The 17,334-nt window shown below is 35.2% G+C and overlaps 1 protein-coding gene across 5 annotated transcripts in view; it reads left to right on the forward strand.

Annotated features, from left to right (window-relative positions):
• Positions 1-17,334, forward strand: part of LOC148869827 (Protein kinase superfamily protein) — a 35,952-nt gene that overhangs the window by 15,134 nt on the left and 3,484 nt on the right. For all 5 annotated transcript variants that reach the window (XM_088969468.1, XM_088969467.1, XM_088969471.1 and 2 more), the window contains 4 exons: positions 3,814-4,056; positions 10,905-11,020; positions 11,134-11,231; positions 11,312-11,353. In XM_088969468.1, the coding sequence (XP_088825594.1) occupies positions 3,814-4,056; positions 10,905-11,020; positions 11,134-11,231; positions 11,312-11,353 (499 nt within the window). The remainder of the gene's footprint in view (positions 1-3,813; positions 4,057-10,904; positions 11,021-11,133; positions 11,232-11,311; positions 11,354-17,334) is intronic.

Genomic DNA, 17,334 nt, shown 5'->3' on the forward strand with positions numbered 1-17,334 from the left:
ATCTCCTATAACTTTTAGGATCATTGAATGTCTCCCCTGACCATCGGTCATCTTCACATTAGGATCCATAGGGTTTTCAATTGGTTTAGCCCCTAGTACACTGGTCTCATTCAACAAATCCAAGACATACTTGTGTTGTGACAAGGAGATTCTCCACTTTGAGTGGGTTACTTCAATACCCAGAAAATACTTCAAGGATCCTAAATCCTTGGTTTGAAAGTGTTGTTACAAAAACTGTTTCAAATCATCTATACCTCTAACATCACTACCAGTAATGACTATGCCATCAACATGCATTGTCAAAATGATTTTCGCAAATGTGGTATCTTTGCTGAAGACTGAATGATCAACTCCACATTGCTTGAGATGAAACTCATGCAACACTACTAAACCTAATAAACCATGCCCATGTTGACTGCTTGAGTCCATAGATTGTCTTGTGCAATTTACAAACAAACCCAGCATCCCGCTAAGCAACATACCTAGGAGTTTGCTCCATGTATACCACGGGCCAATTAAACTAGGTAGCAAGAGAAATTATAACCCATATAGATGACAACATAACAATCGAAGAGGTGTAAGAATAATCAACACCACAAGTCTGTGCTTATCCTTTTTGTCACCAGTCGGGCTTTGAGCCTCTCAATGCTACCATCTTGTTTGTGTTGGGTTCTATACACCTACTTACAACCAACTGCTTGTTTCCTTGGGGGCAAGAGGGTAAGATTCCATGTGTGTTTAGACTAGAGAGCTTGAAATTCATCCTCCATTGCTTTTCTCCAATTAGGTGAGGCAAGAGCTTCCTGAATAGACCTAGGACTAGTGACATTAGGTAAAAGAGACATAAATTTCTAATGAGCAGTAGATAAACGAATAAGAGAACAATAACGAGAGATGTGATAGTTAGTACAAGAATATTTTCCCTTATGTATAACAATTGGAAGATTAATATCTAATGGAGAATCCATTAATGGTTCTGATCCTGGTGGAAAAGCAAAAGATAGAGTTTGATCCAATATAGAGATTGGTGCAAGCTCTCGAGCACATTTAATGTACACTATGAATTGATGGTCAAACAAGCTCCTAAATGGTGGGAAGAGGGATAGCACACCACCTAAAGCATATGGGAGAGGATTAGAGGGAGTCTCATCCATAAAAATAAGGAAGACTCTCAAAGGAGGTGATATCAGGAACAAAAAATGACCTATGGAGGATAGGATCATAACATTTGTACCCTTTTTTGTGTGCAAGAGTAGCGCTAGAAGATACACCGAACTGCTTGGGTTTCAAGTTTATCATGTCTAGGGTGCAAATGATGGACAAAACAACTGGAACCAAAATCATGTGGAGGAAGAAAAAATGGGGAATTTGGAATAATAAGACACAAGCTATCTCAATAATGTGTCAATTGATCAAGAAACATGAAATGAGAATAGTGTCGCTCCAATAGGTTTTAGGAACAACATTTGGAGTAATAAGGCATGAGATATCTCAATAATCTGTTGATTCTTCTATTTTGCCACACCATTTTACTAAGGAGTGTGGGAACAAGAAGATTGATGTATAATTCCATGGGTTTCAAAATAAGATTGAAAGGGATTATGAAAAATACTCATTTTCATTATTAGAATGAAAGACTTTAATACAAACACCAAACTGATTTTTCAAATTTAAGCATTGAATGAGAGGAAAATAAAGAACTATTTTGAGCATTCTTTCATTAAATATATCAATGTCATTCTTGAATGATCATCAATGAAAGTTACAAAATCCATTGTAAGATGACAACACACAACTGAGACCCTAAACATTTGAATTAACAAGATCAAAAGGACTTTAGACTCTATTATCTTTCCTAGGAACAAAAGTAACTTTATGATGCTTGCTAAGTTGATATGTTTCATAGTCCAACTAAGACACTAACAAAAAATTAGGGACTAATTTCTTCAAGATCCAAAGCGAATGATGACACAAACAGCAATACCATTGGTGAGGAGTAAGAGAAGAGTGAAATGCTCTCGTGGACCATCGGCATGTAGGTGGTACAATCCTCTATCTTCATGACCTCCACAAATCATCTTCCCCGTTGTAAGATCTTGAAAAGCATAGTATGAGGGAAAGAAGGTGACTGAACAATTTAATGCCTTAGTGAGTTTACTTACAAACAAGAGATTAAAGGGAAACTTAGAAATGTAAAAAATAGAGTTAAGATTAATATCAGAACCAAGCAAAACATTATCATTACCATTAATGGGAGAGGAAGTTCAATTAGTTAAATTAATAGTCTGCACAATGGGCCAATCCTATCACTATGATCACCCACTCAGGTGAATTCTTAGACAGCCCCAACATACCAAGGTATTTGACCCTTAATGGATCATATTGGTTGGCATATCAAAGACAACCCAATCCAACACCTAGTGTAGTACCATAATTAAGTCCAGGGTTATGTGTAACTTTCCAGTTTTTCCCATCTATCTCCAAGGTCCAAGTCATAACATTAAATTGGTTCGGGTTCAGTGCTTCTAATAAACACCCACTGGTTGTTCTTGGGGTCTAACCCTAATAGTTGAGACAAGCTACTCCAATTCCTTAGCAGCGCACTAGCGTCAGCCTTGTCAAGATAAACTCTCCAAGTCTATCCAATGACTGAGAATATTCTAAACTAATACGAGTCTTTTAAATGTCCAATTTAAGGGGTAGTGCATAGAAACATACCAATATTAACATGAAACAACAATGTGTTTTATTCATTTACAAATAAATGTTTATGCACATCAAGCTTATTGGAGCTAAGGGCATACACTATCTAACAATTATATCTTTATATAGTTGTAACTTATATAAATAATAAGATGAGTTGGTCATGTAATCAACTCAGCTATTCATTCAAAAACTTATTCTTCTCCTTTCTTGTATTTTCTTTCTTTTGTACACTTTTCTATTTCTAGTGGTTATAGACTTTGGTTGCATTTGGCACTCCTTATTTTAAGGACTTATCTCCTTTTTGCAGTTAAAAACTCAGTTTTCATAAGGGCATTTTAACAGAAAAAAGGAGATAAGTCTTTAAAGTAAGGAATGCCAAATGCAGCTTCAGAGCTCTTGGAGGGTGTGAAAAAGATATCCAGATTAATGTTGCAAAATTTGAGTTTAAAGGTTAGCCCAACGTTGATGACTATTGTGACTGAATAGCTTCTTTACAAGCTTCCTTTAAATGGAAAATCTCTTCAATAAAATAAAAGTATAATTTCTTGTTAACTTGTTACTAAACTTGAGAGTGATGCTTTTGTTTGATCGCTAGCAACAACATCAGTGGACCTAGGGAAGAGAATTTTCTAAGAGTACATGGATAGACATGAAGTAGAAAGTTGATGAAAAATTTCTGCTCCTAATGTTTTTCTCTTACTTGAATGATGTTTGGTTCATTTGTATTTTCTTTCTAAATTTTTCTTAAAGAAATGCAAGGTTTTTTATGTGAATATTCATAATCTTATAATGATTTTACTCATTCTTTTTCATGAAAGGATGAGATTACATATAGTTTAAGGCTTAAGCCTTAATGCTTGATGCTTGTGATTCCCTTTGAATGTCCTAGCTCATTGTTTCATACCTTTGACTTTTGAAACATTGATTTTGATGGTTAACCTCTTATTTACTCGTGTAGTTTTAGTTACATGCATCTTACTTCCAGCTATTGTTGTCTATGGCTGGATAGCCATATTATATTATAATTATATCTATCTATCTATATGCACCTATATATGTTATTAGTATTCTTACTGACCACACTATTATTGATTTACATTTGTCTAGAGTTGGATGTGATAAATCTGAGGATGACTTAAGTACTGGTGGATCAAGTTGTGAACAAAATATTTCAGATAATGGTTTTCAATATCATGACGATCGTGTTGAAACATTTTTGACTGAAAAGTGTGACTTGGAGAATAGTGGAAGGTATTCAGAGGTTTTAGTTAACCATCCATGTAACAAAAAGGGAGGTTCTTGCAGTACCAACTTACCAGATGCTGCCATTTCCCCAACGAAAGGAGATAGGTTTGATATTTTATCCATATAATCATTTCAGGAATGATTAAGTGTGATACACTTGCTTTGTTCTAGTTAAGAGACATATTCATAACGATGATATAATATAGCTAGTGGTGCAAATTGCTTCTATCTTCCTTGCTTGATCTTTTATTTTATCCCAATTGTTTTTCCCTCTACAATGTTTCTGGTTTTTTTTTTGGTAAATGTTTTTGAAGTTACTATTTATTCTTTTCTAATCTCAAGATGAAAACCTTGTGTGAAAATTTATAATCTTTAAGTTTTTCAGTAACAAAGCTTTATATTCTTGTAAGAACATATGATTCCAGGATCATTGTTTAAAATGTTAGCATCAGTTGTAATATCCAGTCATCTGAACATAGAACAAGATGAATGAGAGACCCATCGAACTCCATTGGCTCTGTTACCAAGTTTGAGCAGTAATACTATCAAAAAATACAACAAGATGAATGAGAGAGAACAATAGACTTCAGTGATTTGGTTCACCGAAGTTCCTTGTATTTATAGATAGAGTACAGCCTAGAGATCATGTTAATCTGAAACTACAAGAGGTAGCTATCTCTTAGTAACCTTATCCAATCTAGATATGGAACTGGAATCCAAGTTAGATCTGGAACTGAGTACATTATTACCGCCAATACTATGAATGACCCATTCTGGAACAGTGGTAGTAATATCAACAGAAGAATGTTTCCCCATGCTTCCAAACATGGTGAACTCCACATATTCTTGTACAATGAAAGGGGGATTGAATCTGTGGAAGATGGGATCAATAAATGGAAACTCATTTATATCATTTTTGCTAGATCATCAATAGTGTATCGAAGGTGTCTTTAGAATATACTGAATCAGATAGCTATCTTTCTTCTGACATAGCAATGGAATTTCCATCAGTATCAAAAAGAAGTGGTACATAATTCCTTTCTTCCTTTTTTTTTTTGTGTTGCTTGTTGATACAAAAACATGTGCCATTCAATAGAAAATTCTGGGTAAGGTGTGCAAGATTTAGGGTGAGGTTCAAAGGAGGTGAAATCATCATGTGGGGTATGCATATGGAAATAAATAATTTTTGTCAACATTTTTGAACTACGTCTCTTTCATGGTAGGAGATGGAGCAAGTATAAGGTTTTGGGAAGATGATTGGTGGAGCATTGGCAGTTTTTGTGATTTGTGTCCAAGACAATAAGATTGAGCAGGAAGAATATATCTATTGATGTTTTTTTTCTTGAAAAGGAAGAATATATCTATTTATGATTGTTATGTGTTAATTCAAGTAGGAATGATGTATTCTCTGTGAAGTCCTTTTATAAAGCATTTGCGAGGAATTAGGAGGAGAAGTCGGATGTGAGGAGTGCTTAGGGGAATCCTGTTCACCTCAGGGTGGAGGCTTTTGCTCGACTAGTTTCTTTAGATGGTATTCTTACTCACCATCATATAAAAAGCAGGGTAATTCAATTAGCAGGGAGGACCGGGAGGTATTACTTATGTTTGGGCAAGGAGGAGAATGTGATGCATCTATGTTTTGAGTGTTTCTTCTCAAAGTACATATGGGGATATTTCTTTAGTTTTTAGTTTAGATATGTGGGAGCTAAAATCTCCAGAAGAAAGTTTTGCTTGTTTGCCTACTTTGAAAGGAAAAAAAAAATGATTGTTTACAGTTGTGTTTCTTTTGCTACATGTTCGAAAATATCGGAAAAAAAAAACAGAAGAATTTTTGAAGACAAGTCAAAATGCAAGGATTAGATTGTATCATCCAATGGGAAAAAAAATTGTGGAATTGATTCTAATATTGCTAAATTTTGAGGGGGTGTCAAAGGATTCTCTTGGAAATGGTTATTAGTCATCCTTAGAGATGGATTCATTGGGCTGATTTTGTTGCATTTGATGTTTCTTTGATGTAATATTTTCTCATCTTTTGTGTTTGTGATTTCTCGCCACCCTATGGATGTACTTTTTTATAAATAAATAATTTTTTTTTGTTATTAATTACCAAAAATTTTAAAGTAAGAAGAGGCTTCAAATTTATTATGCAAAAATTATGTTGATGTAAAGCATAACATCAATGAACAACAAAAAGTTTCTAGAGCCCAAACAAGATGAAATAGGGTGTGGTCTCCATACATCCACATTTACTATATTAAAGGTTGCATTAAAAACATTGTTACTAACTAAAAAAAAGGCAAAATAGTACTTTTGCTCTAAACAACTATTACAAGTATTGACAAAGATGACAAGATTGGAGAGGTTGGAAGAGGAAAATAATCTTATAAAGGAGGGGAGAACAGTGAGGGAGGTTTTAAGGATGGAGTTAGAGAAGTTAATTCATTAAGAACTTGGAGGCAGATATAAAGGGCTTTGTTGTTAAAAGGGGGTGATAAGAACACTTCTTAATATTAATATTTTGTTAGAGGGAGAAGAAGGTGGAACAGAATATCCAACCACAAAAACTCCATAAAACCAATGTCTATATACCATAAGGACTCCACCTAAGAATGCAACCTTAGAATACCATTGATGGACAGAATAAACTTACTATAAACTAGCCTCCATACAGTCCTCTTCGAACTGTTGAGTAGAGGGATAATAGCATACCACAAAAACAGAAAATACCCAACACCAACTGAGGCATGAAATCCTCCTTTTTCAAGGGCAAACAGTCCTACTTTCCTCCTTTTTGGGACTACTCAAAGTAGAAGGAGAAACTGGTTCACGTTGAATTTAGAGAGAACCCAAAAATATGCCCAAGTGATCACTGGTGCTCTGATACCATGTGATCAGCTGCCTTAAATAGAGAGAAAAAGGAAGAAAAACAAGAGACAAGTAGTTCTAAATTAAATTAGATTTGAAAAGAATGAAGAAGTAGAGACAAGAGAGTCAAAAGAAATAGGGCTAATGAGCAAAAGAGATCGAATGTACTGTTAATATCATCTGTCACCCACTTTTATTTTCCTTGTAATGAAAAGTAAAACCTTAATTGATGCCCACTTTTTTAACTTCTAACAAGTTTATATAGACTTGCTTGGAACAAACCCTCGAGCTGAGTAATTGCAAAAAAAAAAATACAATGAATCACAAATAACAAGATTCACGAACTATTCTAGAGAAGTGGGATTTAGAAAGTAGAAAAGACATGAAGAAACTCAAAAGACTTGGAAATAATGTATTTTTGGAATCCTGCAGTCAGCACTACACCCCTCAAGAAAAATGCCCATAAACTTGCATAGAAAACTCCAAATCCTGCTCCATTTGTTGTGTTGTAAAGTGGATTCAGAGTGCTATTCATAAAAAGGAAAAAGTAGATTCAGAGTGTTCTAGAGACATATAGCTTTCCCACCAAGGTTGAGCTGCAAAATGACCACAAAATAGCCCCTACATCTATCGCTACACATTTTTCAGAAAAACCTTGTATAGAAATTTAAGCCTACATAAGTCCTTTTTTGTGCATGTGGACATTCTGGTGTCAAACACCCTTACTTACCACCATGCTTCCACTATGCTTCTTTGTTACTATCCTTTTGATAAACCTCCAATATGCATTGGGATTTCTTCATTATGTCTCCTAATTGTCAAAACATATTTCTTTTGAAATAATCCTATTGTTCTTTAAATAGCCATCCTAGACCCTAGTGAAAATTCTTGCCAATAAGGATGCTTATAAACCTCATTTCCTTTATGAAGCCCTGAGAGCTTGTAAAGCTGTAGGTGCTTATCTTTCTTTGGATTCAACTTCTCAATCATAGATGTAGCCACTATATTTGTACAACTTTCAATAAAAGATCATACAACTTTCCATCAGAAGTGCATCTTGTGTGGAAGATATTCTGTTGAAACCAACTCCTTAGATCAGCATAGATAACTTATTTTTCTTTTTCCAACTCCTTAGATCTTCCTTGGTCTCTTCTTCAATATCTTCTTCATCAAAGATGGGAGGACTATCCCAACTAACATATTCTTCCTCAACAAATATTGTTGATGAAAATGGCCACACAAGACTATCATTGTAGTCTTATGTAATAAACTCAATTGAAAAAATACAAAAGGAGTTCTTATGGTGAATCAAATGGTTTGAAAAGAAATTTCACTTAGTAAATTGGGATATGGTCTACAAGTAAAATAAAGACGGAGATTTGGGAATCAAAAAAATTGAAGCATTTCAGTAAAGCTCTTCTAGGAAAATGGCTGTAGAGATTTGGATTGGAGAGGGAGGCTCTTATGAGGAGGGTGGCTGATGTGGACAGAAAAAAATAAATTACATGCATCACTTGAAGTGTATAGAAATAAGCACAAGAAATACCAAAATGAAAACAACAAAACAAGTTATATTTTTAGGGATTTCAGACCTAAACTTGAAGTAAAACTCTTCCTGGAACAGTTTTGCCATAATAACCATGACATCAACCTGGCCTCCCACACGGGCATGCAGTGACAGAGGGATTGGAAGGTGCCAAAATGGGTCAAATCCTCAAAATCCAAGCTTCCAATACTTTAAAACCCTAGATGGAGCTGAGTTACAGCTCAAACAAGAGAGAAAGAAACAAAAAAGACCCCTTAATGTTTAACTCTTTTACAAGACCCAATTGCTTGTTGGAGAATCCAATTAAAATATTTACACATAAGCCCCTATAATGTTTAACTCTCACAAGCAACTCCTTAAGAACAAAACCAACTTCAAATGAACCCCAAAAGATATCTTTTGTTACAAAAAGACCCAAGAGACCAAAACCCAACACCCATCTGACCTTGACCATAATCTGAATTATAAAATGACAAAATACCCCTGAATGCAAACTTCCAATAAGGCTACTAAAAAACAGCAAATTGGGATCCTACTACAAAAAAAAATACAAATACAGAGTACATTCATATTTTTCTTCTTTTTTTTCTTTTTTTACTCTTTTCCTTCTTTTTTTTTTTTGGCCTCATCATTGGTGCCGTGCAAATATGGGCTGATTGGGTTTGGGTGGAATTCCATAGAAGTGAAGACCTCTTATGGAGTGAGTGTTTGTAAGGAAATTGTGTATTCCAATTGGCTTTCCTCAACTTAGTGTCTTTCAAATTTGGAGATGGTTTAATAATCAAATTTTGGGAAGATGAATAGTTAGGTATTGGAAAATTGTGTTTCCAATTGGCTTTCGTCAATTTAGTGTCTTTCAAAATTTGCCTATGGTTGCATAGGTTGGGTATGAATAATAGTTATGTTGTAGAGAATTTAGATTGGTAAATTCAAGAGTGTATGGATCTACTTGCAAAACTCCAATTAGCTGAAATACAGGTGGAAATGAAGGATTCAAGGTGGTGGAAAGTATCTTGAAATGGCCCGTTCTTAGTCAAATTTTCTATAAGGTTATATCAAGGACTTATGGGAACCCTTTTCCTCCAAGGGATGAAGCTTTTGAATGGCTAGTAGTGTTAGATAGCATCTTGACATTAAATCATCTTCAAAATAGAGGTTTTCACTTGGCTAGCAGAGCTATTTATGCGAGAATGCAGAGGGGAATGTCAAACATTTGTTTATTGAATGCCCTTACTCTAAGTTCACCTGGGACTTCTTTCATTTCTGAAAGACTTTCTAGATGGATCCTTGTTCGGATGAGGATTTTTTTTCTAGGTGGCCAAGTGTGAGGGGAAATGTCAAGGCAAAGATTGCTTGGAGCTGCATTCCTTTTGTTGTTTGTTGGGAAGTTTGGAAATAAAGGAATAGGAGAACCTTTGAAGAGGAAGCTAGATAAATGGACCATATCACTTTACTCTGTGGTAAAAGGATCATGGATTGTGATCTCATTTTCCTAGAGTTTGAAGGGGTTACAAAAGAAGATCTTGGTGCAGGATTTTGGAACAATCTTGAGTTGGCTTAAAATTTGTATATACTCTTGCTTTCTTTATTTTATCTTTCTCCTTTGAGTGCCTATTTTTGTTTTGCATTGTATATCTAGTGATCTCTCATCACCATCAAATGTACTTTCTTTTTCTATCAATAAATTTTATTTTTACTTATTACCAAAAAATAGTATGAAGCCAATCAACAAACTCATCTGGTTTGGTTTTACCTTCAAACTTTGGAAATGCCAATTTGATGTTAAAATCTTATTGGAAGCCATTGTTCTTTCAAGCGTGATGATAGGGAAAAGACTCTCCAATCACCATTTCATGATAGAAGAAGTCAATCTCTTCTCCATCCTTATGAGATAATTCATCCTTTGAATCATAATGTGACTCATCACGAGTCAAATCTTCAAAGTGCTCTAGATGTTCTTGTAGTTGTTGTACTTGCCTCCTCAATTCATATATTTTGACATCATTGAGGTCTTGTTTTTTTGGAGGATCAGCATGTCACCACAACCATGTCCATGAACCATTGGAGTAAACTAAGAGTGTTAAAATCCAAAGGATCAAATGAAGCTCTAATACCAACTTGATTCTAGAAAAATCTCACACAATGGGGTTGAGGAGAGAGATGCAAGAGAGAACTCAAATAGAAAAGTTTGCCGCTCTAAGAAATCCACCAAAGAGATATAAGAAACAGTTATAGTAAAAGGAGCTTGTTATGCATTGTCCCACCAAATCAATTGTTAAAAATACCTTAAGTTGATACTTAGAAATACCATAACTTAAAAGTTGATACTTAGAAATACCATAACTTAATAAAGAGCCTCAATGAATGAATGTCAAATAGTAAGCAGAAGATTGGATTGTTTGTTGTAGTTGTTAGTAAAAATTTTGCACATGCACTTTTAGTCTCATGATGTATTTTCTAGTTGATTCCATTTTCACTTTGTAATATGGGGAATACAAGTATTTATTTCATTGCCTTTTTCATGATATTATGAATTGTTCAGTGATAAGGAGCAAAACAATCCTGAGAACTCTGTGTTCTGCAATAATGGCATAATGACTCCACCAACGGTAGATGATGTACCTTCTGGAACATTTTCTAAAGCATCTAAATTGGCAGGCATGCTTGCATATATTCCTTTCCTTTTTCTTCAATTACTCTCAACCAGACTAATACAATTGAAATTTTCTTTACTGCATACCTTCTTACTTAACTGAACTGGTTTATTTCAGCAACAAATGGTGAAGATGTTGATGAAAAAGCCAAGCGGCCAGTTGTCCAGCAAAAAGGACGTTTCAAGGTGACATCTGAGAATATTGAGCTAGAAAAGGTAAGTTTCCTATTATTATTCATGGTTTTGGACCCAGATGTCTTCAGCAATTTGAATTAGCGTTGTCATTCATTTCTCAGGTGCTTCCATCCCCTATATTACAGAAGAGCCACAGTGTACAGGTTAGTAGTTCAATCCACTGGTTACATTATCTCTTATGCTTAGGTATGTTTTCTGACTCATATTTTTATTACTTGTGATCTCTTCTATTCTATTTCTTTAAAAACAACCACCCAATGAATATCGAGTCTTCTCTCTAACATGTACACTATTGTACATAAATTTGAACAGAAAATGCTAGCAAAAGAGGCTAGTCATCATGGAGCCCTTAAATCACTAAAGGACAAAACGTGTGCTCAACAAGCCCATGTATGTTTTGTCCTTTTGTGTGACTGCATGATGCATAATATCAATGATGATAGCACTGGTCAAATATGAACATATCTGAGTGTGAAAGCATACGCAATTCCCTATATGTAGCAAATGTCATATTATGAAGTGTATGAATTTATGTATAATCTTCCATGGGTTCAAGAATGATGGAACAAAACAACTAGATGCCTTCTTAGCAGAGATAGAATCAAGAAATTTGAAATTGATTGCAAGTTTGTAATTGTTAATCCATGAGAAAGAGAAGAGACAAGAAGAAAGCCAATAGTCCAGATCCGTTAGGGTTGATCAATCTAATCGAACCAATTCAAGGAAAAAGAATTTATATTAATAATGTGAATGGACTAGATTGTCCTTACAAAAGAAATAAAAGAAAAGATATGTACACTAATGTACACACCTACTAGATTACAAGAAAGAAAAGTAAAATTACATAACTACTCTCTATCTTCTCTACACTTCCCATCAAACTGATGTTGGAGAACAAGCATCAGTTTGTCCATAAAAATATTATGTCGGACTTTGGTCATAGCTATGGTGAAGAGATCTACAAGTTGTAGGCCCGAAGAAACATATGGGAGAGAGATGTGGCCCACAAGGAGAAGGTCACGAATGAATTGACAGTCCACCTTAATATGTTTAGTGCACTCATGAAATACCGGGTTGGATGCAATCTTGATCACACGTATATTGTCAGAAAATAGGGGGATGGCAGATGTGTGATCAATGTGCATGTCATGAAGTAGAGCCTTAAGACAAACTATTTCACTACATACTAAGGAATTTTCTCTATACTCTACTTCAGTTGATGACTTGGAAACTGTTTGTTGTTTCTTACATTTATAAGAAATCAAAGAATTACCAAAAAATGCACACCAGCCAGTAGTAGAATGACAAGTGTCAGGGCAACCTACCCAATCTGTATCTACATAAGCTCGAAGCTAAGTAGAGGAGGAAGATGAGAAAAATAAGCCATGAGATAGTGTTCCCTTGGCATAATGGATCATCTGGAGAGCTATAGTAAAGTGGGGTTGACATGGAGGAGCATATACAAATTGACTTACAACTTGGACTGCATAGGAAATGCCTAGTTGAGTCATAGTTAGGTAGATAAGACTACCTACAAGCTACCGATATAAAGTAGCATCAGGAAGGAGCTCATCCTCATCCTTACTTAGCTTATGATTAAACTCCAAAGGTGTATCCACTTGTTTAAAGTCAGTCAAGTGAGCAAGTATCACCAGATCAAAGAATATTTCTATTGGTTAACAACATAACCTTGAGAACATCGCTGAATTTCAAGTCCAAGAAAATAAGTCATCGGCCCCAGAACTTTCATTTTGAAGGAGTTGTTAAGCAGGAGTTTCAAGTTGTTAATGCCATCCACATCATTCTGGTGATAAGGATATCATCAACATAAACCAAAAGAAGAGTCAACCCTTGTGCTCGCTTGAGAGTAAAAAGAGAGTAATTTGAAGCACTCTGTTGAAAACCAGCCTCCAACACCATTTTATAGAAGCGATCAAACCAAGATCGTGGAGATTGTTTAAGACCATATAAAGATTTCTTCAGTTTGCACACCAAGAGAGGATTATCATAGTAGACGGGAGGTGGTTTCATATAAACCATTTCTTGTAAATGTCCATGGAGAAAGGTATTTTTGACATCCAAGAGTAAACGAATTTTGTCATTTTAGCCATTGGAGCAAAAGTTTCATCATAGACAGTCCCATATTCTTGCTTGTGGCCTTGAACAACCAAACATACCTTATATATGTCTAGAGTACCATCTGATTTGAGTTTCATTGAGTAAACACATCGGCTGTCAATGATGGAGGCATCTAGGGGAGGAAAAACAAGCTCCCAGGTATCATTCTCCAATAAGGCATAAACCTTTGAATCAATAGCATCTTTCTAATGCTTGATTGTCACAACCTAGTTGTAAGACTTAGGAATGTCTGTGGATGAAAAAACAACAGAGAAGGAGCTATGACTAGAAAATAAGCCATAGCAGTCAGGTGGGCGAGAAATACGAGATGATCGACACAAATAAAGGAACGAGATGGATGCTTCTTGGAATAAACTTGAAGTGGCTGAGATACAGGAGGAGGATCACCTACAGTCACTAGTGCTGAAGGTGGAGGAGGCATAGGCAATGAACGAGCTGGATGCTTCTTGGAATAAACTTGAAGTGGCTGAGATACAGGAGGAGGATCACCTACAGAGCCAAAATGATGTAGAATAGAAAAGGATGGTGCAAACAATTTACTAATATGTTCGAAGAATGAAAGGTTTTCAAGAAATATAACATTACAAGAAATGCGCAGTCTACAGACTTTGGGATCATAATAGAGAAATCCCTTGTGTTACATATTATATCCCATAAATGCAAAAATAGATGATTGAGCTATTAGCTTAGTGTGTTCACGGGGAGGAAGATGAACAAAACAAGCACAACCAAAGATATGAAACATGGATAGATTTGGTGAACAATGAAATAAGGATTGATGGAGAGAAGAATTTCAATGATAGAAGTAGGAATAATGTTGATGGGGTGAACATAAGTGTGGGTCACATCTACCCAAAAGGTAATGGGAACATGGAAGTCTTGTAACAAGGATCCCACCATACTAGCAATGTGACAATTCTTGAACTCAAATATCCCATTCTATTGAGGTGTACCTAGTTAAGATCTCTAGGACTGGATCCCATAATGTTTGAGATAGGTTTGAAACTCACCATCAAAGTACTCTCCCCCTGAATCTGACCTCAAAATTCTTATAGTACTTTTAAATTAGGCCATAACCATAGCATGAAAGTTCTTAAAAGTGGAAAAGACTTTTGATTTCTTTCAAAGAAAATAAACCCATATATATCGAGTATAATCATCAATAAACAACAAAAAATATTTATAACCCAAGTGTAAAATAACTAGAGATGATTACACATCATTGTGAATAAGGTAAAAATGTGTAAAAGCATGTTTAGTAGAAGATGGAAAAGGAAAAATATGATATTTACTATAGTAACAAGTTAAACAGAATTTATCAACATTCTTAAATGAAGCAACAGTCATAGACAAATAACTAGAAAAAAAATAAATAATCCAAGTTTTTAGCATGAGTGTGGCCCAAATGTCTATGCCATAAGTGTCACACATTATCACAAGAGGTAGAAGAAAAACTAGAAGTAGTAGATAGCAAACAAGAGTCTGGTGAAACTATATTATTCTCAAATTCCAGGGCAAGCAATCTTCCAAGCCTATGCTCCTTCTACTTCAGCTTCACAGTGTGTTGGCCCTGAATAAAACAATCATCATGAGTAAACAAATCATTATTACCATCATTAACAAGTTGTCTAGCAGAAATAAGACTAATAGTCAACTTAGGCAAAAAGAAGGTTTTGGAAAGATGTAAGGGTGTAGGCTCAGAAGTGGATAGAAATAAATAATTACACCCACATATAGGGAGAGAATCACCATTAGCAGTAATAATGTCATTGACAGAAGTGTAGGATTTAGAATACTAACCAAAAGAAGCCCCGGTCATGTGGTTTAAGGCCCCAAAGTCAATAATCCACATATGTGAAGGGAGAAGAACACAAAAAAGCAAAAGTATAAGCCAATCCAATAGTAGAAAAAGTTGAGGAAATAGCCGAGGACATGAGCTCACAATCTTATCTTCAATCAAATTTCCCTATGAATAAGCTTTGTGAGCTAATGAGGAGGCAATATCAATTGGAGTCGATTCAACTAAGGCATGATAAGCTTTATGTTGTCCTGTCTTGGGGGGCTTGTTGGGCATTCCACTATAATGTGTCCCTGTTGTTTGTAGTAGGTGCAAAAACTTTTCTTCTTGCAGTGGGATACCATGTGTCCAAAGTTCTTCTTTCCCTTCTGTTTGGTAGCCAAGAAGACAATATCTATACCATGTTCCTTCTTCTAATCAAAGTGCAAACTGAGTGAGAAGACGAGTTTCCTCCCTTAATAACTCTCCAAGTATTATGTCAAGATTAGGTACAGGCTCTCTGCTGATATACTAGAGCGCAAAGTTTCATAATTAGGTCTAAGATGCATCAAGAAATGCATAATCTTTCTCGTATTGATATGTTTCTTCATAGTTTTCACACAACAGTCCATAGAGAAGTCCCAAAGTGAGTTAGTTCATATTCAATCCAGAGGTTCACAAACCCAATATAATATTCTTAAATCTATTTCTCTCCTTGAATATAAGAAAAGATATCAACTTCAATCTGATATTGCCTAGACATGTTTGATTGTTGATATAACTTTTCATTGTATTCAAACATTTCATGGGCATATTTGAATCCCCTCATTGGAATACTGGCATCCATCATGACAGAACCAAGAATCCATAAAACAACTTGTGCATTCTAAGTTTTCCACTATTTTAGTCCTTTGACATCACCAGCATCGGGTATGTGTATGGACCCATCAATATAACCCTACATACCCTTCCCTTCAATAAAATACTGGAAGTGAAACTCCTAGAGAGCATATTTGTTTCCACCAAACTTGACAGAGATAAATTCACTCTTTTCAAGACCCATGTCAAGTAAAAACACAAAGCAAAACTAGTCGAAGCATGCAATATAAGCAGAGAATTAATCCAATAGGGTAAAAAATATAAGAGAAGAAACCTCTTATAGTCAAAAGAGAGTGTTCAAGGTACAAAAATAGTGGAAACCTAAGAACATAGTCCAAAAAGGAAAGATTGACTACTTCCACCGAGAAGAGATGTATAGATCTCTCTCAATTCTTTTATGATCTCAATGAAACTTTCAGAGGATGATGAAAAGGACAAGCGACACTTCTTTTCAATTTTGACTACAAACAGATGTCTTTCTAGAGAGATCCAATGAAATCTCTCTTGCTAATTGTGCAAAACACATAAAACTGGTCCCTGGAATGATCATAACAGTCCAAAACCAATCGATTAAGATGAAGATCCCTCAAATAGTTTGAAAGATGGGGTAATGGATAAAGGAACAGCCCTCTCTAATACCATGTTGATCAGTAAGAAAGAGAAGAGACAAGAAGAAAGCCAATAGTCTAGATCTGTTAGGGTTGATCAATCTAATTGAACCAACCCAAAGAGAAAGAATTTATATTAATAATGATAATGGACAAGATTGCCCTTACAAAATAAAATAAAAGAAAAGAGATGTACACTAATGTACATGCCTACTAGATTACAAGAAAGAAAAGTAAAATTACATAAACTACCCTCCATCTTCTCTACAGTAATAAACAAAAGATTTTAGGGCCCCACTCTTATTACCTTTGCAACTATATAAAGGGTTTTCAAAAGTTTTGAGAGGAAACACTTCACTCCCCTCTTCCCTTGCCTGTCCCCTTCTTAGTCAATTGCCACACTCTCCCCAATTTTTCTATCCCATTATGAAATATAATTAATTTGCAACTTCTCCCTAAGCCAACTGGTATTTTATTGCTTGATTTTGTGGTTACAAGATAAAATGCAGTCATGTATAGCTTTTCCCCCCCAAAGACATCTAAAAAGTTCTTGACTTTTATTATGCCAAGTGGATGTTTCATTTCTAACATTTTTGTGAGATTTTTTATCCCAATAGAAAGTGTTATTAATTTCTTACTCTACCAAGTATTCTTAATCTATCTGATCAAGTTCATCCAACACAAATGAGTAAAACAATGGAATATCTAGACCTGTTATATT

The sequence above is a fragment of the Nelumbo lutea genome, chromosome 2 (assembly GCF_056320005.1).
Source record: "Nelumbo lutea isolate HS-2025 chromosome 2, American lotus-T2T, whole genome shotgun sequence".
Lineage (NCBI taxonomy): Eukaryota > Viridiplantae > Streptophyta > Magnoliopsida > Proteales > Nelumbonaceae > Nelumbo > Nelumbo lutea.